The following is a 25488-nucleotide window of genomic DNA, read 5'->3' on the forward strand; positions in this document are numbered from 1 at the left end:
GGCTGCTCAGCTCGGGCTGACTCGAACCGCTGTTGCTCAGAGCTCAAACTCTTGAGCGAGCTCTTAACCAACTGAGCCACTCAGCCGGCCCTGAGCATTCTTCATATTGCTTCTCTTCAGTGGGCTGTCCTCATGGCCTGTCCTCATGGCTTCTGTCACCAAAAGGCTGACACAGGAGAGAAGTGGCATATGCACTTCCTGTCTTTGAGTCTGCGGCCAGTCGAGGCAGGGGTCTGGCTCTCAGTTGTGGCCCCAGTGCCTGGACAGCGCAGAGCTGAGGGGGCACGTGCAGCGGGAGGTCACCAGGGCCTGGGCGGGGGGTAGTGGCTCCACTGTCACAGCAGGTGCCATCAGCAAGAGAAGCAAAGGGGACAGTGTTAGCATGACTGTCTGTGGGAGACGGAGTGAGGGAAAGCCTTCTGCGCTTTCCTGCCTCACTTTCCCAGCCTGTGAAATAGGAAACAGTAACTATTTTTTTCACCAGGGCCTTTAAAAATGATTTCGGGTGATGATTGAAAACATGTTGTAACGACTAGAGGAAGGCCTGTGTGTTGTAACAAATTTTAGCAAATAAAGGAATTTCTAAGCTACACCGGCAGAGTCCGCCTCCCCCTCCAGCCTCGGCCCCCAGACACAGACCCCCTTGACCAGCTCAGGCTTCTGCCACTGAACACATTTTGGGTGAGCGCTGCTGCTTGACTGGCTGGAGAATGGGGCGTTTCATAGGGAGTATCAAACTCTGACAGCTCTTTCTCAGGAAGTGTTGGGGGTGAATGTGTCCCCTCAGAATTTCTTTGTTGAAGTGCCTCAGAAAGTGACCTAATCTGGATGTAATTAGCTAAGATGGAGTCATACTGGGGTAGGGTAGGCCCTAATCCAACATGGCTGGTGTTCTTATGAGAAGGGGACACTGGGACAGAGCACCGTGTGAACACGGAGGCACAGACGGGGCGATGCTTCTACAAGCCAAGCACCAGAGCCGAGGGTTGTCAGCACCGCCGGAAGCAGGCGCTTCTGGGGCGTCCTCCTGCGGCGCTGTCAGAGGGAGCAGGCCCGCCCACACCTCGGTCCCAGACTCAGGCCCCCGTTGTTTAAGCCACCTGGTCCATGGCACTTGGTCCCTGGGAAACCAAGGCAGGCAGCAGAGAGAGGCTGAGGTAGGAAGGCTGGGAGATGCAGGCTAGGAGCGCGGTGTGGGGGAGCGGGGGGCGGGAGGGGTGCCCATCGGGAGATGGTTCCACACCCCAGGAGTCTGACCGGCTGCTTCCTGAGAGCACTAGCCCCTTCGCATCCATTCCACTTACTGAAAACCTCCCCGGAGGCCGAGCTGGCACAGGGAGCCGGAAGCTGACTCCCTCTGGAGCCGCCTTGGGCTGCATTCAGGAAGTTTGTCGGGTGATGGTGGTGACACAGCTGCTTTCAGTGGGCTTTCTATAGTCTGTTTTTGTTATTTTTAAGGATGTTCCTTCTAAGGTGAGGGCTGAGGACCCGGATTATCTAACCTAGTTTCCTTTTGGGTAAGAAAGCCACTTCACCTACTGATGGGCGCTTTCCTTGTTCCTGGAATATCTGCTTTTTGTTCTGAGCTTGTTGCGTGTGGGATCCTGTCCAGGACTCCATGTCCATTATGATGGCGGTAAGTCTTAAACCAGGGCCTTCCTCCTGCTGGCGGCCTGTGGAGGCCCAGCGCTCCCTGGCAGGGCACTCGGTGCCCGTGGTCATGCGCCGTTGGGAGGCCTGCCCTGCGCCGTCTCCACCCTGCCTGGCGGTCGTGTCCACTGTGGGTAACTCTCCCCTTCTTGTCCGCAGAGCCTGTAGGAGAGGCAGCGGCAAGGCTTCCCGATGAACGACCGGAAGGAAGACATGGAAATCGCGTCCCACTACCGGCGCCTGCTGCGCGAACTGGACGAGCAAAGGCAGCACGGCGTCCTGTGCGATGCGTGCGTCGTCGTCGAGGGCAAGGTCTTCAAGGCTCACAAGAACGTCCTGCTGGGCAGCAGCCGCTACTTCAAGACACTGTACTGCCAGGTGCAGAAGGCATCCGACCAGGCCACAGTCACGCACCTGGACATCGTCACGGCCCAGGGCTTCAAGGCCATCATTGACTTCATGTACTCAGCCCACCTGGCCCTCACCAGCAGGAACGTCATCGAGGTGATGTCGGCCGCCAGCTTCCTGCAGATGACGGACATCGTGCAGGCCTGCCACGACTTCATCAAGGCCGCGCTGGACATCAGCATCAAGCCTGATGCCCCGGACGAGCTGTCGGAGTTCGAGGTGGGCGCCCAGCCCGGCAGTGGCACGGACGCGCTCATCTCCGCCGTGATGGCCGGGAGGAGCATTTCCCCATGGCTGGCCCGGCACACAAGTCCCACCAACTCCTCAGGGGACTCGGCCATTGCCAGCTGCCACGAAGGAGGAAGCAGCTGTGGCAAGGAGGACCAGGAGCCCAAGGCCGACGGTGCCGACGACATTTCCTCGCAGTCGCTGTGGCCGGGCGACGTGGGCTATGGGTGTCTGCGCATCAAGGAGGAACAGGTGTCGCCCCCTCACTACGGAGGGAGCGAGCCGCCTTCTGCCAGGGATGCTGCGACCCAGAGCTCCTTCTCTGAGCAGGCTGGCGGGGACGGCTGGCAGCCCACAGGCCGGAGGAAGAATCGGAAAAACAAAGAGACCGTCCGGCACATCACGCAGCAGGTGGAGGACGACAGCCGGGCCGGTTCCCCGGTGCCGCCCTTCCTTCCGACGTCCGGGTGGCCGTTCAGCAGCCGTGACTCAAGTAAGCCTTTGATTTGTCACAGGCCCGGCTCAGACACTGTCGGGTGGTGGTGGCCCCAGGCACTGTGTGTTGGTGGCCTTGTGGCCGCTCGTTTTGTAGACGAAGCAGCACATGTACAGGCTCACGTCTGTAGCTTCCCGTGGGTCACCTCCTTTCACAATAAATCGGTGTGAGCGCAGGGAATGTGACCAACATGTCCCAAAGGCCATTACAGCATCGGTGTCACCGACACACATGGGCTGCCTGGTGGGGCTTTTCTGGAGCCGAGGGCAGCTTGAGTGTGGGGTCAATCTCTGGGAAGGTGGGTGACACCTGGAAGGAGCCCCCAGCATGAGGGGTGTAAGGTGGGCTTTCCTTTGTATGGGGAGCTTTCATAAGCACTGGTTGGGTAACTTAACTTGAAAAGATTTAAACGCTAACATTTTAAAGATGAGAACATGCAGTAAATGACGTGATGTGAAGGCGGGAGGGATCAACTGCTGTCGCCCACCTTCAGGTCTGGGTTTTCCGTCCGGCAGACTTGTGCCTTGGTCACTGTCGTGAATGTTGAACAAAACATTCCATGCATGTGTTTGGTCTTTGGTACAAAGTTTGCTTTGACCTGGAAGACTTGGGGCCACCAAGCTCCCCTCACAACGAGGGGCCCTTCCTACTTGCCAGCAAGGGTGGCATCCAGTAGTTCACACCAGCTGACTTGGGCCTTCCTTCCTGCAGCCTCTGGGCTGCAGCGCAACGCGCGTCTGATTCTGAGACTCCCGGGCTCCCAGCTTAGCTGTGCAGAAGCTGGTTCTGACGCTGTGGAGCATAATTTGTATCTGTTTCCCTGACTAGTAAACAGCAAATGAAATGTTTACCAAGTGCCAGATACCAAATGCCAGGTGCTTCTCCCGCGCTGAGCACATAGTTACGTTGTGCTGAGCTTTCTGAGTGGCAGGTGGGGCAACAGGCACACGGGGACATGAGCACTGCGGTGGCGTTAGGGACCAGCAGAGCTTGGTCCAGAGCGGGATGGAGGCTTCTTAGCAAGTGCCTGCCATGGGGAGGCCCCTCCAGAAAGCTTAGAAATCAACCAAGTGAATGGATGCAGGTGGGCAAAGGCAGCAAACCACCCTGGAAAATGTCACAAATGCTAAGCTGCCGTGTGCTAGGGACACTCACTGCCCCGCCTGGGAAGCTTCTTGGGGCACCTGGGTGAGCCCCAGTCCTGCTCTCCATCGTAGGAAGAGTACACCCGGGCCTGCCCCCACATCCCGACACTGGGGCTTTTATTACTGTCATACCATACACGCATACCATAAACTTTACCCTTTTAACCATTTTTAAATATACACTTCAGCGGCATTAAATACACTCGTTCGTTGTTATACAGCCATCACTGGTATCCATTTCCGAAACTTTCCCTGGCTTCCCCAAACTGAAACTCTGTATTTGGTAAGTAGCACCGCCCCGGATACACTGTAGCCCGTGTCAGCATTGACTCTGGCTGCTACACTGTTCCCACCTGAGCGCAGGGCCGGGCCCCTGGCCTTTCCGCACCAGCTGCTTTGACCAGGGTCTCTCAACCTGACTGGATGCCGCTGCCGTGGGGCTGTCCTGGGCACTGCAGGATGTTAGCATCCCTGGCTTCTGCCCACTGGATGCCATTAGCAACTCATCCCCTAGTTGTGACACCCCAAAATGTCACCAGACGTTGCAAATGATCCCAATGGACGGCCCCCCCAGAACCGTTGGACTTTAACTGAACCAAGTTGAAGTCTAGGTGTCTGAGCCCATAGAAAAGCCACCCATCCCCCTGCTAGCTGTGACGAGAGGGACAGCGGTGACCCTGTCGGCTGTTCTGTGTTGTTCCACCAGCTCACTGACACCTGAAAAGCAGCAGTGTCGGCTGAAAGACGAGGACAGGGCGCACCTTCGCCCCCGTCACCACAGGCTGCAGTGTCAGAGGCCTTCAGATTAGAGGGTCCACCGACATAGTAAGACATGTCGGCTCCTTCAGCCTGTGGGCTTGATGTTTTAAATGCAGTTGTCGAACAGAAGGTGTTTTTAGAATCCAACAAGTGATTTCGGCTGGTACTTTTGTTAACGTCTTAAGTCCCTTGGGTTGTCAAGGCAACTGTGAGCCGCTCCTGCTAGATTATTCCGAGTTGCTAAGAGGAGGACGTGAGCTTGTGGGCTCGCGTGGGATGGCTTCTGCCTGCCTCACTGTGGCCGTTTACTCCTGCGTCCTGGCCCCGGGTGGGGTTTGGAAGCGTAAATTGTGTTCTCCAATGGAGGCCAGTTTGTTTTCATTAGAGATTATTACGTCTTAGAGAAGAGTATTTGTATTCTCATCCTGCTTGTGGGAGACAAGGCCTGTGTGCAGAGAGATGTGTCCGGTGGTTACCGCATGTCGTTTGGGGCACTGGACGTGGACACGCGTCCTGATCCCTCTGTGTCCCCACCTGGGATTGTGGTGACTCAGGCCTGTCAGCGTTTGGAATGACTTTTTTCCGAGCAAAAGACCAAGTGTGTTCTAACCCAGCAGCTTCCAAGGAAGTGTGCATTGGAATCCACACCTGATTACAGCCCCCGTCTGGGATCCCAGGGCAGCTCAGAGCCTTCAAGGACACAGGCTTGTAGCTCCTGGTTCAGAAACTGTTACAGGAAGAGCCCAGGTGCCTCGTCCTGACGTCCTGCACACGTCCCGCATCCCTAAGCGGGTCTGCAAACACGAGGCTCTGTAGCTGGAAGGGAAGGTGTGGGTTGGTAAAGTGAGTGCACCTGAACTGAGGCGTGGTTGGGCCAGGACAGCGGGAGAGTAAGAACGCCTTGGAGCCACAGAACAGCCACAGGTGGGTGAGCAGCCTCCCTCCTGCTGGGGGAGGGGAGCAGGTGGCTTAGCTCTTGGGGTGGGGACTCTGCTGGTTGCCCCTGGACCATCACTGGGCCTGAAGGAGGACCTGGCAAGAGGAAGGTCCGAGGTTGGTGGCCTCTCCTCCCACCTGATTGTCAGAACCGTCCGCTGTCCTTCAGGACACGGCATGGGAGGACTTGTTTGGAGAAGCAGGACCTTGTGAGTTTAAGTTAACTGACATGCCGACCTGATCAGACCCATGAAGCATGAATGGGGTACGCGCCCAGGGTCCCCTTCCTCCTAGTGCTGGGGAGAGCGCAGAGGTGCTCTGTTCGTTGGTGGAAGAGGTCCGCTTCCCACCGCCAAATTGGATCACCTCTGTTGAAGAAAATTGAAGTAATGCCACATGCTTTGCCAGTCCAGCAGGGCTGGGACTAGACCTGCCTGCAGCGCCCAGACTAATGGGGCTGTTCCTGAGATGGGGGTGGGGAGCTTCGGCTGCTGTGCTGCTCAGTCCTCAGGTCTGAGCACCCGCTGACCCCCACATGCTTTTCCTCCCGGTATGATTGAGGACCTGGAATCTGTCCTGGTCTGTCAGCAGCGCCCTCCAGTGGGACGTTTGGCTGAGACCGCAGAGCCTGGGGCCTGTGGGTGGCCGAGGGGGCGGCAGTGAGCTCAGCAGACAAGAGTGCCCTGTGATGGGCAGTCTTTGCACCTCTGGCTCATCCATGGCTGAGGCCACGCTTTCGAGCCACTGCCTGCACTCACCCTTGGTTTTGCTGAACGGCCAGTATAGCTCCTTTTCCGATGACGTGGTCGTGACACGATGCGTGGACAGGGCTGCTGGGCGGCCTTCCTGCAAGCTCTTGGGGTTCATGGGGGCACAGGGCAGCAGCAAGGAGCTGCAGCGAAGCCCCTCCCACCTGGCCGTGCCCTCTGCTTGTCACTTTTTTCACATCACCATTAATGTTTGTTTCTAAGTTACCACAGATAACTGTTCTGGGGCAAAACGTTCAACGGTACATGAAGGTTTCAGAGTCTTGTCACTTGTTGGCTTAGATCAACTCCAGCCGCTTGAGGAAGCGTTTGTGTGCTGTCAGCTCTCACGGTGATGGGCCACGGCTGGCCCTTGAGACCTCCACATCAGGAAATTCATCTTTGCCTTGGAACAGTTGTTTTTTTGGGGGTTAGGGAGGGGATACTTCTTGTCACACACTGACAGCCAAATGACGTGGGCCAGAGGTGCTTCTGGAACCTGCGTGTGTGAGCCGGATGCCCAGCTCTGTGTCATGGGCATCCTGTCTGCCTGGTGGGAGCCTGGAAGTGGGCACACAGCCACAGTTGCCCTCTGAACCGACTTTAAGCCTGAAGGTTAGGCTTGTAGGAACAGCCGCTGCTGGTGCTGGCGGCGGGACTACACTGGTCACCGCCCCCTGGAGTGACTTCAGTGGTGTTAGCCTTTTCATAACAATAAGCAGAGCACCCTTTGTGGCTTTACACAGCGTAGGACTGTCTACACACGGGTCAGGTGCAATGCAGACACTGCTTTCAGCTTCTGTGCCGTTGGAAGAATTTCTTTTTGATATTGTCGTCTTAAATTCCTCTTTCTGAATTCAAGCTGTGACCAAGGAAGGCCCGGGAAGGTGAGAAGCCTCGCTGGGCACCTGGGTTTAGCGGAGTCCCACGGCTGTCTGCCTGGAGTCCGGTGGCCCCTCTGTCCCCTCTGCCTGGGACACTTAGAACCTGAGGCTGGCCTCACACTCCCCGTTCTGGGTACTTTCTCTCTGCCTTCTCATTAGAAGAACAGTAAACTCTGGAAAGACCAGCCCCGCCCCCACTTCTAAAAGTAACCACCGGAGTAGACACAGAAGCCAGCCAGAGCCAGAGGGCGGCGCCCAGCACAGTGGTGGCCGTGTCTGTCACTGATTTGGATGTTCCGGTATTCAGATATGTCAGACTTCCTCACTGTCCTCCTTTACAACCCTAGTCTTCAGAATGGACCGGTGACTTTGAAGTTTTATGTGGACGGTATTATCCTTATGTTAGGAGGTGTCCTAAAGTGCTCTTTCCAGAAACACGGGGTGCCAGCAGAAAGACTCTGTGGCTTTGGAGATGCAGCCTCTGGTGGCAGGTCTCTTCTTGCAGCCGGACTGCTGGCGGTGGGGACGCTTCACACTTCCGCTTCGGGCTGCAGGTCTCTGCACTGCCTCCCACGGACTCCGCGGGAGTGCTGGTGCATCTCTCTGTTGAAGTTAGCGGTTTGCTGAAGGCGGTCTGACAGTTCCATAGGCCTCCCCTTCTCTGATCCTCAGTCTGCAGCCCCTCGTCCTGGGGAGTGGCCCCTGTTGTTAGGAGTTGAGCCCCGGCCTGCGGCCTTAGCTGTGACTTTGCCATGTCCAGGGGGCACCTCAGTGACCTCTGCTGGCAGGGTGGGACCTTACAAGCAGCTGGGTGGTTAGAAAGCTCGTCGCCCCGGCTTCTCCTGAATGCACCTCTTTCCCACTTGAAGAGTCTTTTTTTTCTTTTTTTTTTAAAGATTTTATTGGGGAATTGGGGAAGGGGAACAGTGTTGGGGAATTGGGGAAGGGGAACAGCCAAGTTGCTGTCCTTCAATCTTAGTTGCGGAGGGCGCAGCTAGCTCAGCGCCAAGTCCAATCACCATCTGGCCGCCCATCAGCAGCTCCCGGCTGCTCAGCTCAAGATGCCGTGTTCAATCTTAGTTGCAGGTGGGCATAGCCCACCATCCCATGTGGGAGTCAAATCAGCAACCTTGTTGTTAGGAGCACGTGCTCTCACCAGCTGAGCCGTCTCACCACCTGTTGGCAGCTCGGCTCAGGCACAGCTCACTGGCCCATGTGGGAATCGAACTGGCGACCCTGTTGCTGAATTCATGCTCTTAACCACCAGCTGAGCCACTTGGCCGGCCCCTCTCATTTGGAGAGTCTTGACATGACCTCCTGTTCTCTGTTTCCTCCCGCAGATGTGGACCTGACCATCACTGAGCCTGGTGGCTCTGACAGCCGAGGGGAGAGGACCGACCTGTATGCCCACGTGGACGAGAGTCTTCTGGGCCCGCCCCTCACCCCCGAGAAGGATGATGTGCTGCAGCAGGCCACGGCAGTGGCCAGCCTGCGGGCAGCGCTTATGAGTAAGAACAGCCTGCTGTCCCTCAAGGCAGACGTGCTGGGGGATGACAGCTCCCTGTTGCTGGAGTACCTGCCCAAAGGCGCACACGCCCTGTCCCGTAAGTGCTGATGCGCTGGGCTGCCAGGCTCGGTTCTAAGTGGAAAGTTGCATCAGGGATCAGACCGTGGCCAGATGCTGGCTGAGGGCGTAGTGCGTCGGTTCCGGCCATCAGCGGGGAATCGCAGTGCCCTCAGACTCCGCTGAGGTCCATCGGGAGGTCACATCGGACCCATGTGTTGTGGTGCTGGGAGCCCAGAGTGGATGTGGGGCTGGCACGGTGGCAGGAAGGGGACCAGCACGTGCCTGTTGGAGCATCTGTACTTGACATTGAGGCATCTAAACCTAAAACCTAACCAAACGTAGAGTGTGTGCACGATGAGCAGGCCTGGGATACGAGCCCTGTGAGTTAGGACGCGCTGGCAGGGGACGCGGGAGCCTTCCTGCAGGAGGGACAGGTTGGGCTCCCTCTGCTGGTGCCTGTCCCCCCTCTGCGTCGTGGGGAGGGGTGCCCTGGGCCTGAGGTCAGGGTGCATCTTGCTTTTGTTCCCATTAAACAGTGCTGGTCACACATGGATGGGTAAGAAGCAGTGGACATTGTGTTTGCAACTTAAATGTCTCCAGTTGCCGGGAGCAAATGCCTAACCCGGAGGCAGCTGGGGTGCGGCCATGCTGGTGAGCAGCGGGCTCACTCCAGATGTCCATCTGCCCCCAAAACGCGAGGGCATTTAGCTGTCACACCCACCCTGCCCGCCAGCCCGCGGGTGCCAGCCCGAGAGCGAGCCTTTTCCCTGCATCACAGGTACTCTGGAGAGCCGTTCTGGGGACACTTGTGGCAGCTGCCGTGTGCCGCTGGAGGAGGCACCAAGTGTGTCACCTGGGGAAGCACTGTCTAGGTGATGCTCAGTGTGGGTGTGCAAGACCGAGGTGTGGCCCCGCTTCTCTCCATGGGGGCCGGACACACCCCAACGTGGGAGGTGCTGAGTGCAGAGGGGGTAATGCCCTGCCCCGGGTATCGCTGGGGTCTGCTTGTTGGGTGGAGGTGCCTGAGACACCCTGGGTGGGAGCGTTGCTCTGCTGACGGGATGAAGTGAAGGAAAAACCGCCAGCATCTCAGATTAAGATTCGGGACAGTGTCTTTATTTAATTCAATTTAATTAATTAATTTATTTATTTTTAGCTGAGCCATCCTGCCACCTGTTGGCAGCTCAGCGGGAGCTCAGCTTGGGAATCGAACTGGCGACCCTGTTGCTCAGAGCTCGCACTCTTGAGCAAGCTCTTAACCAACTGAGCCACTCGTCCGGCCCCTCAGTGTCTTTACTTTAATCTCCACTTTGAAAAACAGTAGTTTCATAGCTTTGTCTTCATGAACATTGAAACATTTCAGGTTTTGTGTTGGAGTGATGAAAATTGCTTATGCCGAATAAAGACTAAGACTGGAGAATAATTTTCACGTTCCCTTTATTTCCATGTCCTGCCAGTATCCGGGGCGGGCTGGACGCATGGCCAGCAGACAGGACTTGGCTGGGAAGTCAGGCCCAGGGCTGTGTGGCGTTGGGCGTGCTTTTAAAACCACTGTTAGGCCTCATTTTCCTCAGCTGATTGACGGTAGCGTCACTTACACAGCTGTTGTGAATTTAAACACAACAGCGTTTGTAAAACATCAGATACGTGAGCGAAGTGTGTGTGATAAATGTGCCAACGTGTCAGCCTCTCCCCCTCGCGAATCAGGGCTGCACTTGGCAGAGACCGTCCGACTTGTGCCGGTCCTGGGACAGCTGAGGGGGGTGGTTCCAGGCGTTTGGGGCATCTGGAATTTATGATAGGTACGTCCAGCAGCTGGACATCCAGCCAAGGGGATGACTGGATGGGTTTTATGGGTGACGAGGAAGGAGCAGGTTGGGATGCCACTGGACATTTTTGGCCAAGGAGAGGTTGGGGGCCTCCAGGACCCTCTGCTCTGGCCTGTCCTCACAGTCCCCTGCGAGCCTGGACACTCGTCCTGTCTCTTTCTAGCCGCTGGTAATCAAACACCGCATGTCACAGACTCCAGGAAGGGGGCACCGGCTCTGTGCTGCCCCCATGTGGCTGATCTGTGCTTGTCACCAAGAGTGATGAGCGAGGGGATGGTTTGTTGGTACTTTCCACTGTGTGTGTCCGGGTGGGCTTGTGCAAAGGCCTTTGCTGCATCTGTGTGGGAACCATGCTGGCATGGGGCCGAGGGGTCCGGCCAGCCCCCAGCCCCTGGTCTCACCACCTTCCGTCCAGCAGCGACCGTGTGCCGTGGAACATGACTCAGGGGCTCTGGAGAGATGGGCAGTTGGCCGTGGATGCCCTGGGTGGACTTGCCCCTTGTGCCTCGGTTCCTCTGTCCCCCCAGCAGAGGCCCCAGGTCTCACTCCGAGTGGTGACCCTCTAGGGGGGGCCTTTTGGAGTAGGTTTTTCTCCTAGATCCTTACCTCATCCCGTGTGGTCACTGCGCTGTGTATTTTGTCAGTCTTGACCTTGGGCTGAGGGCAGCAACACCTGCTCTGAAACACGTGTGTAACCACCTCACACACTCATGTAACCGCCTCACACACGTGTCAGCACAGCCGGAGGGGCTGAGAGCTGCCGAGGGAGCCCCCCCCTCCATTTCTCGTACTGCTGTGAAGTTGGCGAGTGGGTTTAGTGCTTTGGTATTTCTATATGTTTCAATCCCTTGCCCTTCATATCCTCGAGTTACCCCTTTTCTCGTAAGCTCCTGCCCGTTTCCCATAAACAGTGAGAAGCGGGCAGACTCCTTCACGGGTCAGCTGACCATGTGGGCTGCGGTGGCTCTCGCGTCCGCCCGCCAGAGAGGCCATAGAAGCTGATGGGTCATTTTAAAAGATCATTTTCTGATGTCCTAAGTAATATCTGCCAGTTTCTGGGCATACACTAAAATGAGGACTGGAAATACCCAGAAAAAGAGTTTATTTTCTGTAATCCTATGGTCACCCTCCTGTGGCAGGCGGGTGGCCGTGAGGAAGCCGGTGCATGGAGGCTGCGGTCGTGGCCGGGGTGGCATCGCTGTCTGCTGTGCTGAGCACTGGTACATGGCCTGCCAGACGAGAATGGCTGAAGCAGCGGCGTTTGACGTCCGTCCGGCTGGCGGTTGGATCCTGGACATCAGTTTCCCCAGACACACTGTGCTGGAGTATCTAGCCCTCGAACTGGCCTCCGGCCCTCCTCCTCCCCGCTTTCTGTGTCCAGACCTGCCGTCGTCGTTGGCAGGGACACGTTCCCATTGACAGTGTTGTGGAGGAACAGGCTGGCAACTTGCTCAGGGTGGGGGCTGTGACACGTGGTGGGCACGGCAGGGTCTGCAGGCTCCCCACCCCTCTGCGTCCCAGTGGGGGGCTCTCCTGGGTGCTCCACCGCAGGCTCAGTCTGGAGATGGCCCTGCACCCCCAGGTGCCCCCCTGGTGGCCTTCGTGTCCTCTCGACCGCTACTCTGGTGAGCACAGGGACGGTGTGTGCTCGTAAGGACCTGAGTCCGGGTTTGCAGAAAGGAGAAATGGCCTAAACTGGGCTGCACTGATCACAAAGCAGAGACATTGCCGCCCTGCTGCTCGCTGCGGTTAGACGAGGGGACGACGGCACTTCCTGGCAGGATGCGCTGTGCGGTCCCAAGCCGTCCCCATGCTGACTGGTTTGCTCGAGGGGACGCTGTGGTGCACAGATGTGGTCTGGTCATGGCAGTCGTGCAGAAGAAAGGGGGAGAGGTCGCTGGTGTCTGAGAGAGCCACTGACTGCTGGCAGTGCACAAGCAGGAACAAACAGAGGCTCTTTCTGGCTGATTCTGGAACCTTCTAGAAACAGTCCCCCAGTTTTCAAAGGTCTAACTTCACAGATGGTTTCGTTACCAGGTCATTGCACCTTAACTTATTTCTCCGTAGGAGGACTTCTGTTTCTTTGATTCTTTGGCTTTATTACGTATTTAGCATCAAGCTAACATCCTACCTGTTAATAGCTGTTCACTGAGTAGGAGCCATGAAAAGCATCGTTTGTGGCTTGAAGCGCGCCTTGTTTAGGAGTCGTGCGTGGTGTGCAGTGAACAAGCAGAACCTTGACCTGTGCGCCGCCTTCTTGGGGCCTTAAAATTACCGTAAGGACATGGTCACTGCTCGACTTCTTGGGAACACGCTGACGGTAAACCGACCCACGTGGATACAGGAGACCGAGGACCGTGTGGTACTCGACGTCATCCTGACACAACCCCCGCGCTAAAAGCATCTCCCTGGCTATGGTGGGCGCGTGGCCCCCCGATACCACCTGTGGAAACAGTGGAGGAACCCCCAACATTTGTGGCCAAATATACCAAGTCTCCACGGGCTCTTCTGGGGGAACCCTCAGAGGGCCCGGGGCGGCAGCCTGGGGGGCCTGCTGCCTTCCTTCTGTGTGGGGGGAGCCCAACCGTCCAGGAGGCATGTGCCCCCGGGAACGGCCAAAACCATCCTCTTTTTGGCCATGGTTTCAGGAATATTTAAAACTGGAATTGGAGACCTCTACTGGGTTCTGGACAGACCCTAGAATGTTCAAGTTTCTCGTGAAAGGGTGTTTGACGATGTGACTACACTTCTGATAAACAGCCAGCTTAACACACCTAGACGTGCTTCTCAGCCCATGCTCCATGTTCTCACAATGGTCCTGACTTTCTGGGCGGCAACCTCTGTCGTACCATTTTGCCTTTGGGAGAGAGACCCTGCCCCGGACACGTCAGGCACAGAGACCCCGGCACGTCCTGCTTTCGGGGTGGAGCTGGTGAAAGAACCCAAGCGCCCAGGCCTCGTCACACATGGCGCTCTGCTCACTGCAGGAAGGTCGAGGATGGCACTTCCAGAACACTCCAAACCCGCCAGCTGCTGCCCGTTCCTGTGACGGAGATGCGTTTCCTGTGTTCCCAGGGCCTGGCACCAGCCTGAGCCACATGGGGGGGCGTGATAGCAGAGCGCCCCCTCCACCCTCCACTCAGCCTGGGACACTGCCCTGGTGACCTGCCAGACCTAGGCGGAGGACAGCCAGCCCCTAGCCCAGGTGAGACGAGCACACGGCCGCGCGGCCCAATCACCCATCCGGTACAAGTCCCACCAGGCGCGGTGCCCTGACCACGTGCTCAGCGTGTCTGGCATGTCCTGAGCTCTGTGGAAACAGCTGCACAGAGCTCCGTCTCGCCCACACTTGGCTCAGCGGGCAGAGGGCAGACCCCTTCTAGGCTGACCAAGGGCCTAGCTTTTACAGTAAAGTCGTTTCACACTCACAGCAGCATGTTACATGAAGTTAAATTGGTTTTTATAGTTAAATAAAAATGCTCCTCTGGCGAATCTCCCCCAATGGAAAGATGTCTGGGTCATGTGGCAGCAGGCGGGACGTGCCGGGTGCAGAAGCTGGGCAGTGCTGGGTCCATGCGTGTCGCTGCCCCGCCAACCACCCCGCCGACACAGGGACCTCAGATAGGACCTCCTGTCCCTGAATGCACAGGGGTGGCTTGTGTAAGATCTGTTAGGTTTGTTTGTGTCCCTGAGGAAAAGCAAGCCTTGACAAAGAGCTTAACCACATCACTTGGAATTGATTGAATGCCATCCCTGTGCCGTCCTTTCTAAGGGGCGGTTCTGTGGGAGACCTCGTGTTCGGTTCATGTGCATCTTCCTTGCGAGCGTCTGTTGAGAATTAATTGTAGCCTTCCTTTCTCGACCTGTGACAGGTAGTCCTTCTGGTGGCTGGACAGGGACCTGGTAAAAGGTGACAAGATGCACCTGCTCTAACGGTCTTCTCGATTTCATCCCTCCCTGATGGCTTGTAACTCGTCTGTCTCTCGTTCTAGATCGATGCCTCTTGAGACCTGGAGACCTGGGCTGAGCCGCGAGCCTCCTTGGGCGGGTCTCTGAGGGGCTGCGGCCTGTGCAGGACGCCGGGCTTCCTCCCGCGTGTATGCGGCCAGTGCTCCCCCACAGGCCTGAGGGATGTGCCCAGAGTGCTAGGGTGCTGACAGCTTTGCCCTGAAATCATGAAGGCCTCATGGGGAAAATGCCCAGGGACACCAACGCCTTCACTGCAAATGAGGTTTTGGGGCTGGAAAGCCTTGACCAGGTGCCTTTGTGTTTGACTAGAGGTCGCATGTGCTCCCTGCATGGCCAGGCCCGGCGTTCAGGTCCAGGTGGCCCTCGGCTGATGGCAAAGCCACGTGGGATGGGGGAGCTGCTGGGAGCTGGGCCTTGGCATCCGTTTGTGCCTTTAAAGTGGTCATCCTTTGAATCCACACGGGCGGCCAGGTGAAGACCTCTCGGTGCCCACGTGGGCAAGTGTGCCTCCAGCCTCCCGGCCATGGGGCTGGGTGTGGGTTCACTGGGATCACGTAGGATTGCCGACGTGCGGGGCAGAGTGGGAGGGGAGCGACAGGGAGATGTGCCACTGTCCCCGGAAGAGGAAACAGATAGTCCTGACCCCATTACTTGCTCTAAAGGTCCGAGGACAAACCCAGCACCACAGCCCGGCGTGCTGGCCTCATAGCATCTCTCCGGGCATGAAGGAGTGACCAGCGCTGCTGCTTTTTAAATAGAGTGCTTTGTTTGCTGCTGTCCCCATTGTCACATGTTGGGTCCCATGTTGGCTGTGGGCATTAGGGCTCTGGGACCAGGGCAGAGGTCACCTTTCGCCAAGCAGCAGGTGGGCTTCGGAAGGAGGCAGGTGGCTCCTGCCTGGCTCTGGAGTACTCAGAGTTGCGCCTCCCGGCAGGGCGCACAGAAAGCACTGAGAGAGCTGTGCTTCCCATCAGTCTGACAGGCGCCCCCACCCCTGTGCACACCCATCCCTGATGTGACCTCACCAGGCGCCATCCACATGTGGGCTGTGTCTTCAGAGAGGCTTAGGGTGTTGCTGCTGAGGCAACCCGATTCCAGTGGCGTCCCCAGGAGTTAAAAGGTGGGTGGGCTGGTGGGTACTGCCCTTTTCCAGAGGTCAGGTTTATGTCAGTGGTCATTTGCGTTTGACTATCATTTCTAGAGACTGCCTTTTCTTTTTAGTTGGTCACGATGCCTCTCTGAGCTGTTGGATCATTCGGGAGGTTACTCCACCTGTGGCCTCTGTGTTCACTGGGCAGGACTCGGACCCTGCAGCTGCTTTTCTTGCTCGTTTGGGTGACTCTCCCTGGTGGGTGGAGCATGGACCAGGGCCCACGAGGAGAACGGCATTGCGCAGGGTCTCTGGGCAGTTGGGCAGAAAGGCCTTGGTTAAATTTTAAAACAATTTAAAAATTTCAGACAGGTCCCCTAGTACCTAAAAGAAATAGGTTTGTGATAGCTGGTAAAATGAGGGGCATGGGAAGCGTTTTTAGACCAGATAGCAGTTTGATTTTGTTCTTACCGTTAATATTATTTCCCGTAAAACTACACGGTCGTCCAACGTACGGCACTTCCAGCGGCTCCTTCAGGTACTCCGTCTCTTACGTTGTTGGATTTCTCACTGAGATACTTTGGCTCGGGTTGGTTTCAAAGAGTTCTTAAACTTATCGTTATGTAACATTAATCTTTCCTGAACACACAGACTTTCAGGGATGAAGGGTTGGTTCTTCATCTAGGCCAACTCAACTTCCACAAAACTTGTTCCGTGTTTATACTTGTTTTGGGCTTCTCATGATACTTACCATCCTCACAGGACGTGAATGGGTGGCTTCACAAACTTGGGTGCCCATCACGTCTGTGTGTGTGAGTGTGAGTGTGAGCGTGTGTGTGAGTGTGAGTGTGTGTGTGAGTGTGAGTGTCCTTGTCCTCGGTTTCCATTTGAGTGGACAGCACACTCACTCTATGTGGTGATAATGGAACCCGGCCACGGAGGGTGGCAGGACAGGGGAGTCACACAGCTACCTGACCGGCAGGGCAGTCGGGGCCAGGCCTGGTTACCGCTGCAGGCGGTGAGCTTGGCCTCCTCGGGAGCTGTGCCTGGAGTGACAGTCTTCCCCTGCAGCTCAGCTCCTTCTGTGTGTCCCGCACCACAAGTGTTCTTCTCCCTCTCCTTCTTGGCCAGTTTTACAAATGGGTGTCCTGGTGGGACCCACCTGTCAGGAGGGCCCAGCCCAACCTGGCCCCAGGAGCTGGGACCCCGTCCTCGAAGCCTCCCCTTGGGAAGGGTTGGCTCCTCCTCAGTGAAAAAGCTGCTGAATCGCTCGGGCTTTCCTTCCCAGCCAGTGAGCCAAGTTTACAGAGAACAGTTATGGTGACAGCAGTGACCATCATCTGTGTCCCATCTACCGGAGCATGGCGTTGGTGGATGCCCTACACCATGGCAGGGCCGGTGGGGCCGGTGGTGAGGGCTGGGGCCATGGCCAACAGGGACAGATGGCGGGGAGGGTGCTTCTCAGAGCTTGTCGTCAGCAGGTGATCAGAGCCATTTGTAGGGACCCCCTTGCAGCATTACTCTCAAGGGTGGAAGAGAGGCACCTCCAGTTACTAAGCTCAGAGCATCAGACATTTAAATACCATGCAGGTTAACGTCGTAACGTGAACAGGTGGTCACAGCATGTTAAGTGCCAGACGTTCTATGTAACTGTGTACGTCACCGTTCCAATTTATAATTTTAAAAGTTACATGTTTATGCGTAGAAGCACCTTGTAAGACAGGTTTTGTTAACCGCAGTCACTCTGTGTCACAGGACACAGGTGATTTCTCATGCCTCCTGCGTGCTTTCACGTCCCTCCCACGGCCTCCACCACATGGACGCATGCATGTTAAAAGCCCCTGAATGTAAGAAAATGCTTTCCTTTGCAGGACAGGACTTAGAAAGCTGGCAGAGACCCGGAAAGCCTGGTTCTCAGGCCTGGTGGGGACTCGGAGGTCCTTTTCTGGGCTCAGAAACCAGAAGATGAGCAGTGACGGTTGTGAGCTGTGCTCCAGGCTACACAGCCCAGTCTTGGGCCCTAATGGCCTCACGTCTGGCCTGGTCGTGGAAATGGTCATCTTAGCAGCTGTGTCCCTGGCATGCACTGCCTATCGTGGGTGCGGGAGACCCCAGAGCAGAGTGTTCTCGGGGACGCGAGCGGTTGGAGCCCCTGGCAGGTCTTGCAAATGGTCCTACTGACACACGCTCTGGAAAAGGTGGAAACCTGGGCTGTATGATTATTTAGATGCCCTGTAAGGGCTCTTGGGAGAAAATTTAGGGCTTGTTTAACAAGCAAAACAGAGTTTTCCACTCAGGTTTTCCCTGTGTTTAATCAGGCGTGTTTCAGGCGCAGGCTGCAGAGTGACACACACACAGACCCCGGGCACGTCCAGGGGCCACTGAGCTCAGCGTCACTGCTCAGCACCATCCAGTTGGTGCCATTTCATGGTGATGTGTCCATAGCTGGGGTCTGAGCAGCAGAATGGGGGCATGCGTCACGGAGATGGTGGTGAGGGGTACCTGCCTCTGTGTGATGGGTATGGAGCTCGAGTGAACTGTCTGGTCACTCTTCCGGCTGGCTGGCCCGATCACCCCAGGGAAGGGCCCAGGGTTTGGGTCACCTCAGCCCCTCCCCCTCCCCACTCTCCTGGGCTGTTATTTGCAGTGTTTGTCCTCATGTCGGCCTCCCTCTCGGTGCCTCCAGGGGTGGTCGTGACTGTGGCCAGAGCCTGCCAGGCGTAGACATTTGGTAGGGATCTGAGGGTGTGGAGAGAGGCCACCCCGACCTGACCGGCTGCTCCCATTCCTGCTGGCGTTCGTTCCACTAGTCGCCTGGGGCTGAGTCTGCTGCTTTTGCCCCTGGTTTGTCCTCTGGGTGCTGATAACCGGCTGAGTGCGCTCTGTGCCCCTGCGGGTTGTGGGTGGTGTGACAGCCGGGGAGCTGCATCCAGATGGGGGGTGGGGTGGGGGTGGGGGGACAGATGTCTGCCACCCAGCTCCTTGCCCAGGAGGAAATGCAACTGCAGGACTTGCTCAGGAGGACTTTGGATTTCTGGGGTGCTGGGAGGACGCCCTTCAGGCTCAAGAGGGTGTGACCGTGGAATCTGCACTGCCACTTGGGGTGAGCTGCCCCAGTGCGGCTAACACCTGGGCCTCCAAGGCCGTGGCGTTGTCCTGGTGTGGAATGTGGCCTCAGCCACAAAGCCGAGCTGGCCACAGGGTGACCCTCTGAGCCCATGGCTTGCTTTCTTAAAAAGGCAGGGAGGTAGAAGTGGGACGAGCGTTTGGGGCGGTGTTGACCTGTCGCTCGCTCTGCGATGTCCACCAGGCGGCACCTCCCCTGCATTCACGGAGCAGCGCTGCGTCCTGCAGATATGTGGGTCTGGCCATGGCTGCCCTCTGCCTCACCGGTGCTGACACTGTTTCTGTTACGATCCCTTATGTGACTCACTGTGTTTCCGATGCTGACATGTAAGAAATTGGCTGTGTCTGAGAAGTGGGTGCAGTCGCCTGTGACTTTTCTTTGTCCCTGGCCACCCAGTACCTCTGACACCTCAGGAGAAAAGCTCTGTGCCCTCAGGCCGGTGGGGAGAGTGTGAGTGGGGGCCCTCGGCCGGTGGCCGTGTGGTGACTCGCTCTGTTATCTTCTTTCAGTGAACGAGTTCACGGTGATCAGGAAGAAGTTCAAGTGCCCGTACTGCAGCTTCTCGGCCATGCACCAGTGCATCCTGAAGCGGCATATGCGCTCCCACACGGGCGAGCGGCCCTACCCCTGCGACATCTGCGGGAAGAAGTTCACGCGGCGCGAACACATGAAGCGACACACACTGGTGAGTGCGGCAGTGGGGCACGGCGTTGGGGCACGGCTGGGGACAGCAGGGCATGTTCTGGGCTCCACCCTGCGCTCCGCCGGGGTGCGTGGCTGGCAGTGCAGAATGCCACAGGAAGTCCTGAAGTGGGGTCCACCCCAACCCCCGTGTACCCCAGCCGGCTGCGCCCCCAGGCTTGGGTGCAGAAGAACCCCCCCCCAGGTTGCCTTTGGGGCCCCTCTGCTCCAGCCTGACCTCAGCAATGCTTCCTCTTCTGAGGCCCCCCAAGGATCCCCACATGGCCACTTCCTCTGTACCCCTGCCCTGAAGTAGTTGCAGGACCCCAGTTGCTACGGGACCCCAGTCTCACAGCCACATGCCCTTGAAAGGTGTCGATTACCTATTTCTCATGGGCACTGGCTTGAAGTCGTCAGGTAGCAGGAACTGAATGGTGGATGTGCTTGGCCAGGAAATGATAGAAAAGGTCCTCCTGGAAATGGAGGCATATTCCCCAAAAAAGACAGGGTGAGGGACCTCTGTGTGGGTGAGATAAGCCAAAGAAGCCGGGGGGCTTGGGCTGGGGACGGACCAGGAGGCTGCACGTGGTGACTGAGCTTCCCTTGAATGTGCACTGGAGGTGGGGTGCAGGACTGCAGGTGGGCCAGCTCGGGCTTGGAGCTGTTTATGGAGAGGCGGTGGAGGCAGCCCTGGGCTTGCGTGGGGCTGAGGGGAGGCCGTTGTGTGATGTTGTCAGTTTGCGATCTTAGGGGTGTCCAGAGTCACCTGTGGGTACACAGGCTTGGCTGGACATCTGTAGCATGCTGACTTGCTGACCATCAGGAATAGACCCACTAGGAGGCGTGGGAGCGAGGCCGGCCAGGCCAGTCTGGAGGGGCCATATCATATCGGCAAGCGTGGCCCAGGCGGGCAGAGTGGTGGCCTTGGGGCTGGGCCAAGGCGAGCCCCCAGGGCCTGGCTGCTGGCAGGGCGGCCACTTGAGTGAACAGGTCCTTGCTGTGCGAGTCTGTCAGCACAGTGTGCAGAGCTCACTGCTTGGAGGCTCTGGTTGCGTCGGGGTCCCGTCCAGACTGGGCTCTCACTGGACCCTTCCCACCGGGCAGCCTTACCTGGCTGTTTGCTTTCCCAGCCCAGCAGGGGTACTTACTTGGGGGTGAAGACACCTAGGGGAGATCCCTTGAGGTCAGTTAGAAAAGCTGGGGGATGTTGGTGACAGCCGTGGGAGTAGGGGCCCCAGCTCCCCAAGGTGGTGTCCCGCAGAGGAGGAGAGCAACAGCCCTGGACCTGGAGGGCATGGCTGCAAGGCCGCTGGACATGGTGACTTCCAAAGTCCCTTTTGTCCAGCTCTACTGCTTCTGCTTAATCCACAGTGAGCTGCAGAGGCCCCTTTTAGCGAATGCTTTAGAGAGAGGGGTCGTGTCCAAAGAGAACTGCCTCTTGTGTGCCCCACTAACAAGTGCTAGAAAGTCATAGTAACGTGGGTTGCTACATGTTTTCTGTAGCAAAACCGCATTCATACTCCAGTAAACACGGTCCTGCTCCAGGCGCAGGCTCGGCCTTGCCGTTCAGCTTGGATGAGGCCGGACTTTTGTCGTGGGTTTGCGGGTGGGCTTCCCGGAGGGTCAGCCTCCCTGGACGTGTGCTTGAAACGTGAGGGCTTATTTTTCTCTGTGGAGGGGGTCTCCATCGTTCCCTTTAACTTCTCCGGGGCTCTTGATCCCGAGGACGTGGCTGAACCCCGACTCCCAGCAGATGCAGGGGCGGCTTCCACTGGACCAGCTGAGCCGTGGTTGCCATGGCGCCCGCTTCCCTGCTTCGCCCGTCCTTCCAGTAGTTCATTCGGATGAGTACCCGGCCATCTGGTCCTTGTCGCTTCCGGTGTCCCTGTGGCTGGCACTGCCCCCTGCCCCGCCCTGCTCCCCAAACAGCGTCCCTGTGGCTGGGCCTTTCATTTTTGTCCTTTTGTTGGGGGAGGGTTGCAGAAGCCCTGGATTTAAAATTTATCGAAGAAACAAAGACCCAGGAGGATCCTGGGGGCAACATCGTTTCAGGTTGCGTTTCTAGAATAGGCACGGGCTCTGAGCGTCCCGCCCAGCCTTCCCGGGGGCTCCCTGCCCCAGACCTGCTCCCCACCCTATGTCTGCTGCAGTGGGTGGCCACACTCGTTAGCCTACAAGGTCGTTACAGGGTCTTGGGCCAGGCGTGATGGGACAACGGGGGGACCACTGGTCAGGGAGTCCGGGACAGTGACACACCGGTCTGGCAGTGTTCACACACAGGAAGGACAGCCCAGCACCCCCTTTCCAACATGACCCTTGGTCACGACCCCGTCCCCCTCACTGGCCGCCCTGTCCCCGCAGGTTCACAGTAAGGACAAGAAGTACGTGTGCAAACTGTGCAGCCGCGTGTTCATGTCAGCCGCCAGCGTGGGCATCAAGCACGGGTCCCGGCGCCACGGCGTGTGTGCCGACTGCGCGGGACACGGCATGGCCGGGCCGCTGGATGCCGCTGGCACCGACGGCTCCCCCGAGCTCTTCTCTGGCGACGGGCCCTACCTGGAGGACCCTGACGACCCACGAGGGGAGGGTGAGGAGGAGCTGGGTGAGGATGAGGACGACGTGGGTCTGGCCCACGAGGACGCACTGCTGGGGGACGACAAGGACGACGATGACTCGCCCCGGGAGCCCCGCAGCCCCTCAGGTGGGCCTGACAAGGACTTTGCCTGGATCTCCTAGGCCCCCTGGCTGGGGGCTGCAGCAGTGGCAGTGCCACACCTCCACCTGTGTGTGCGTGCTTAGGGTCTTCACTTGCTGGGGCAGGGCCGTGCTGACTCCTGGCAGCCCCTTCTCCAGGTCCCCTCTATCCTGTTCCCGCCCCCCAGACACACACAGAGAAACCAGCCCTGTGGTCTCGGAAGCAGGTGCGGCCCCAGCACGTGGGGGGCTCTGGGATGGAATACGGAGTTGGTGGGGTGCAGGGTGGGCTTGAGTGAAGGGAGAGCGTGTTCCCACCATCTGTGGGGACAGAGAGGGTCCCCAGCAGGTGTGTATGGGCTGAGCCTCAAGGGGGCCCATGGGGCCGACCTGGCCTTGGGATGCCCGATGGCCCAGTGGCCAGATCAGGGTCGGCGCTGCTCGGATCCGAGAGGTGTTGGGGGGGGGGTTCTGTGTGCTCCCCGCTGCGTGCTGTGCTCCAGCCCACCCCGTCCCCCCACACCCCTCACAGCAGCCTGGTCACTGCCCGGAGCTCTCTGTCCTCATGGCTCTGCTGCCTGCAGAACCCAGGTCCTCCATACAGAGAGGCCCTGGGCTTTGGTGCTCCACACAGAACAGCTGCAGAAGCCCCGCCGGGCTGAGGGCTCCCAGGTGCTATCTTCTGGTGGAGGCAGCGGCTGGGGACCTTGGTCCCCACTGCAGGCCCACTCGGGGTCCCTGCAGGGTGCCCCACTCTTAGTTCTGTGTGCACTTCCTTGGAGAGCCTGGGCTCTGCCCACCCTGCGGCACCCAGGCCACGCCTGCCACCCCCTCCCCACCCCTAGGCGCTTCCTTTGTTGCTGCTAGCACTGGAGGCTGTGCTCCTGACTGCTGGGCGCTGCTCACGCCTCCCCGAGTGGGTAACCGAACTTTCGAAGTAGTCACACACATGCAGAGGCAGTTACGTGGAATTGTTGGGTTTGGCATTATTTTTCTCACTTGACAAAACAGAGTTGTCTTTCTTTTGGCTCGTTGGTCAAGTCCCCTTGCTGTCACACAAGCCCACGACCTGTCCTCTCTTTTTTGACCTGTCCTCATGACCTATCCCCGCCCCGTGGAGAGCAAAGGCCCTGCCTGCTGCACCACTGGCTGTGAGTGCTGCCAGCCAAAGGACAGATGCCTGTCTGTCTTCCATGTTCGGGCTGTGTCCGACACCCCCTCGTTGCTGAGACTGCCTTCCCTCACAGCCACCTGGCTCCCACAATCCTGCCACTTGACCCACACAAGGACTCACCGTGCCTGGCTGGAGACAGTGTTTTTATTTTCTTCCACAGACTCTAAGCAAAATGGCTTTCACCACGTTTGCTATTGTGTCACGTCTATTCTTTCTAGGTGGAAAACACCACAAAACCTTGACGCAGGTTTCAGTGGTGGCTTGGGGCACTAGCCTCCTGGGCTGCTGCTGGGTGGCAGGGTGTCCAGGGCTGGCCCCGGCCCGTGCACGGGACATGGTGCTGTCCTTGAAGTCCTGCCCCAGGGGAGAAGTCCCGGCTTTTGTGTTATTTTTCAGTAAAATCAGCCAGCTTCTATGAGTTCCAAGAAGGCACTCTTACTGGAGCTGTCACCTGGCTTGCCTGCCCCCACGTCCCTCTGCTGGGGACTCGGAAGTTCCTGACACTGGCATCCTTAAGACAAGGGCCAAGGTTCTCCCAAACCCGCGCTGGGGCAGGAGCCAGGCGGGCGCTGAGCCCTCTGTGCTGCCAGCTCTTCCTGCCCTGTGGGCCAGGCCCAGGCAGGGGCTGGACGCACTCCCCTTTCGGCCTTTCACCAGGGAGGCCTGGCTGAGCCCCCCGGGCTCTCAGAACTCTGTACCTCCCCCCACTTTCTAAACCCTTTTCTAAACAGACCTACTTTCTTATAAAATGGAAAACAGACCTTTGCTACCAACAAGTGTCTCTGGGCTTTGCACCGGTCCCACCTCTCAGGCTGTCCTGTCGGCGCCTGGGCCACCTCTGCCTCTGCACTCAGGACATCTTGGTCTTTCTGACCTGCTCACTCCCCATTCTGGTTGGCCCTTGCTCACCTTTCTGGGGGTCCCCTGTCAGTGCCACAGGGGTGTGTTCTTCCTTAAAACCAATACTGTACTGGAAGACCTAGGGCCTCACTTCCTGCCCCATCAAGCTCCCCTGGTGTTTGCTGCTGGCAGGTTCACATTCCCATGTGGTGTCAAATTTGAGATGGAGATGAGTGTGTCACCTCTCAGGAGGCGTGGAGGGAAAGGTGTGTCATGAAGGGTTTTTTTATGTGACTGGTCTTTTTTTTTTTTTCAAATGTTTAAACTAATAAATATTTTTTTACGAAGAGGAAAAAGTGTGTAGCTTACATTTCACGTTTTGTACTTTTTCATTTGTGTCTGTCTGCATTTTGGTGTTTGCAACACCAAAGTGGAAAACAGTTCCGAGGGTGGTGAATTCTTGGGGTGGGGGTGGGGCAGGGGGCCCGGACAACTTTTGCTCCAAGCTCGGATCCCGACCAGGTTGTACATTTGGACCCTGGGTTTTGGGAAAGTCACAACACTGCCAGGACTCAATAGGGACCTTGGGACCTTGACTCAAAAGACACAGCTACTGCTTCCAACTTTGCACATCTTCCTTTATATAAAACTCTGAGAAATGCAAAAACTGGAACTTTTTGCAATATTATGAAAGATAATCTTATTTTTGCTCATTCTGTGACATGTGCAACTCTTAAAAAGCCATACTTAATGGTTGTTTTTTAATTTTTAGACCCTATGTTGTGTTTTGTATGCAGCCCTTTTAGAAATACTTGTAGTGAGGGTGCTGTGTGTGTGCTTTCCTTAAATATTTATTTTTTCAACATGCTATCAACCTGTCAACAAAAACAAAACACAAAAAAAGGGCAGTGCTTGAAGAGTGTTGATTTTTTTCTGGGGATAATCTATATTATACTGACTTTATATTAATTATTATAAACCTGTGTTTGTATTGGCGATGTGTTTCATACCGGGGGGAGGAGGTTTCGTAATCGGTTGGTGGGATGTCAGGGCTGTCGCCTGCTTCTCTGTAGCCATAGGACAGGTAAACAACATTCTCTAGTGGTCTTGCGATTTCTTGTCTGCCTGGGTTCCGGGCCTGCCTGCGGGTTTCCTTTCTGTGACGGGATTAGCTTAGACGTTCTTGCAAAGCGATCACTTTCAATAAATTGGGAAATTGCTGCTCAAGCAGACGCCTCACGTGTGTTTCAGTGTCCCCTCCTCCA

At 57.0% G+C, this 25488-nt stretch overlaps 1 protein-coding gene across 7 annotated transcripts in view; it reads left to right on the forward strand.

The window, feature by feature from the left end:
* The window catches only part of ZBTB46 (zinc finger and BTB domain containing 46), a 47720-nt gene extending 22270 nt beyond the window's left edge, over positions 1-25450 (forward strand). For 5 of the 7 annotated variants that reach the window (XM_019637167.1, XM_019637169.1, XM_019637170.1 and 2 more), the window contains 4 exons: positions 1810-2779; positions 8593-8856; positions 19344-19519; positions 21877-25450. In XM_019637167.1, coding sequence (XP_019492712.1) covers positions 1843-2779; positions 8593-8856; positions 19344-19519; positions 21877-22251 — 1752 coding nt within the window. In that variant the 5' untranslated portion in view covers positions 1810-1842 and the 3' untranslated portion in view covers positions 22252-25450. Of the gene's footprint in view, positions 1-1238; positions 1637-1809; positions 2780-8592; positions 8857-19343; positions 19520-21876 lie in introns of those variants that run through there. The other 2 variants (XM_019637172.1, XM_019637166.1) reach the window with 2 other exon arrangements.
* The last annotated feature ends 38 nt before the right edge of the window (positions 25451-25488 follow it).

Source organism: Hipposideros armiger, unplaced genomic scaffold, assembly GCF_001890085.2.
Source record: "Hipposideros armiger isolate ML-2016 unplaced genomic scaffold, ASM189008v1 scaffold_32, whole genome shotgun sequence".
In the NCBI taxonomy this organism is placed as follows: Eukaryota; Metazoa; Chordata; class Mammalia; order Chiroptera; family Hipposideridae; genus Hipposideros; species Hipposideros armiger.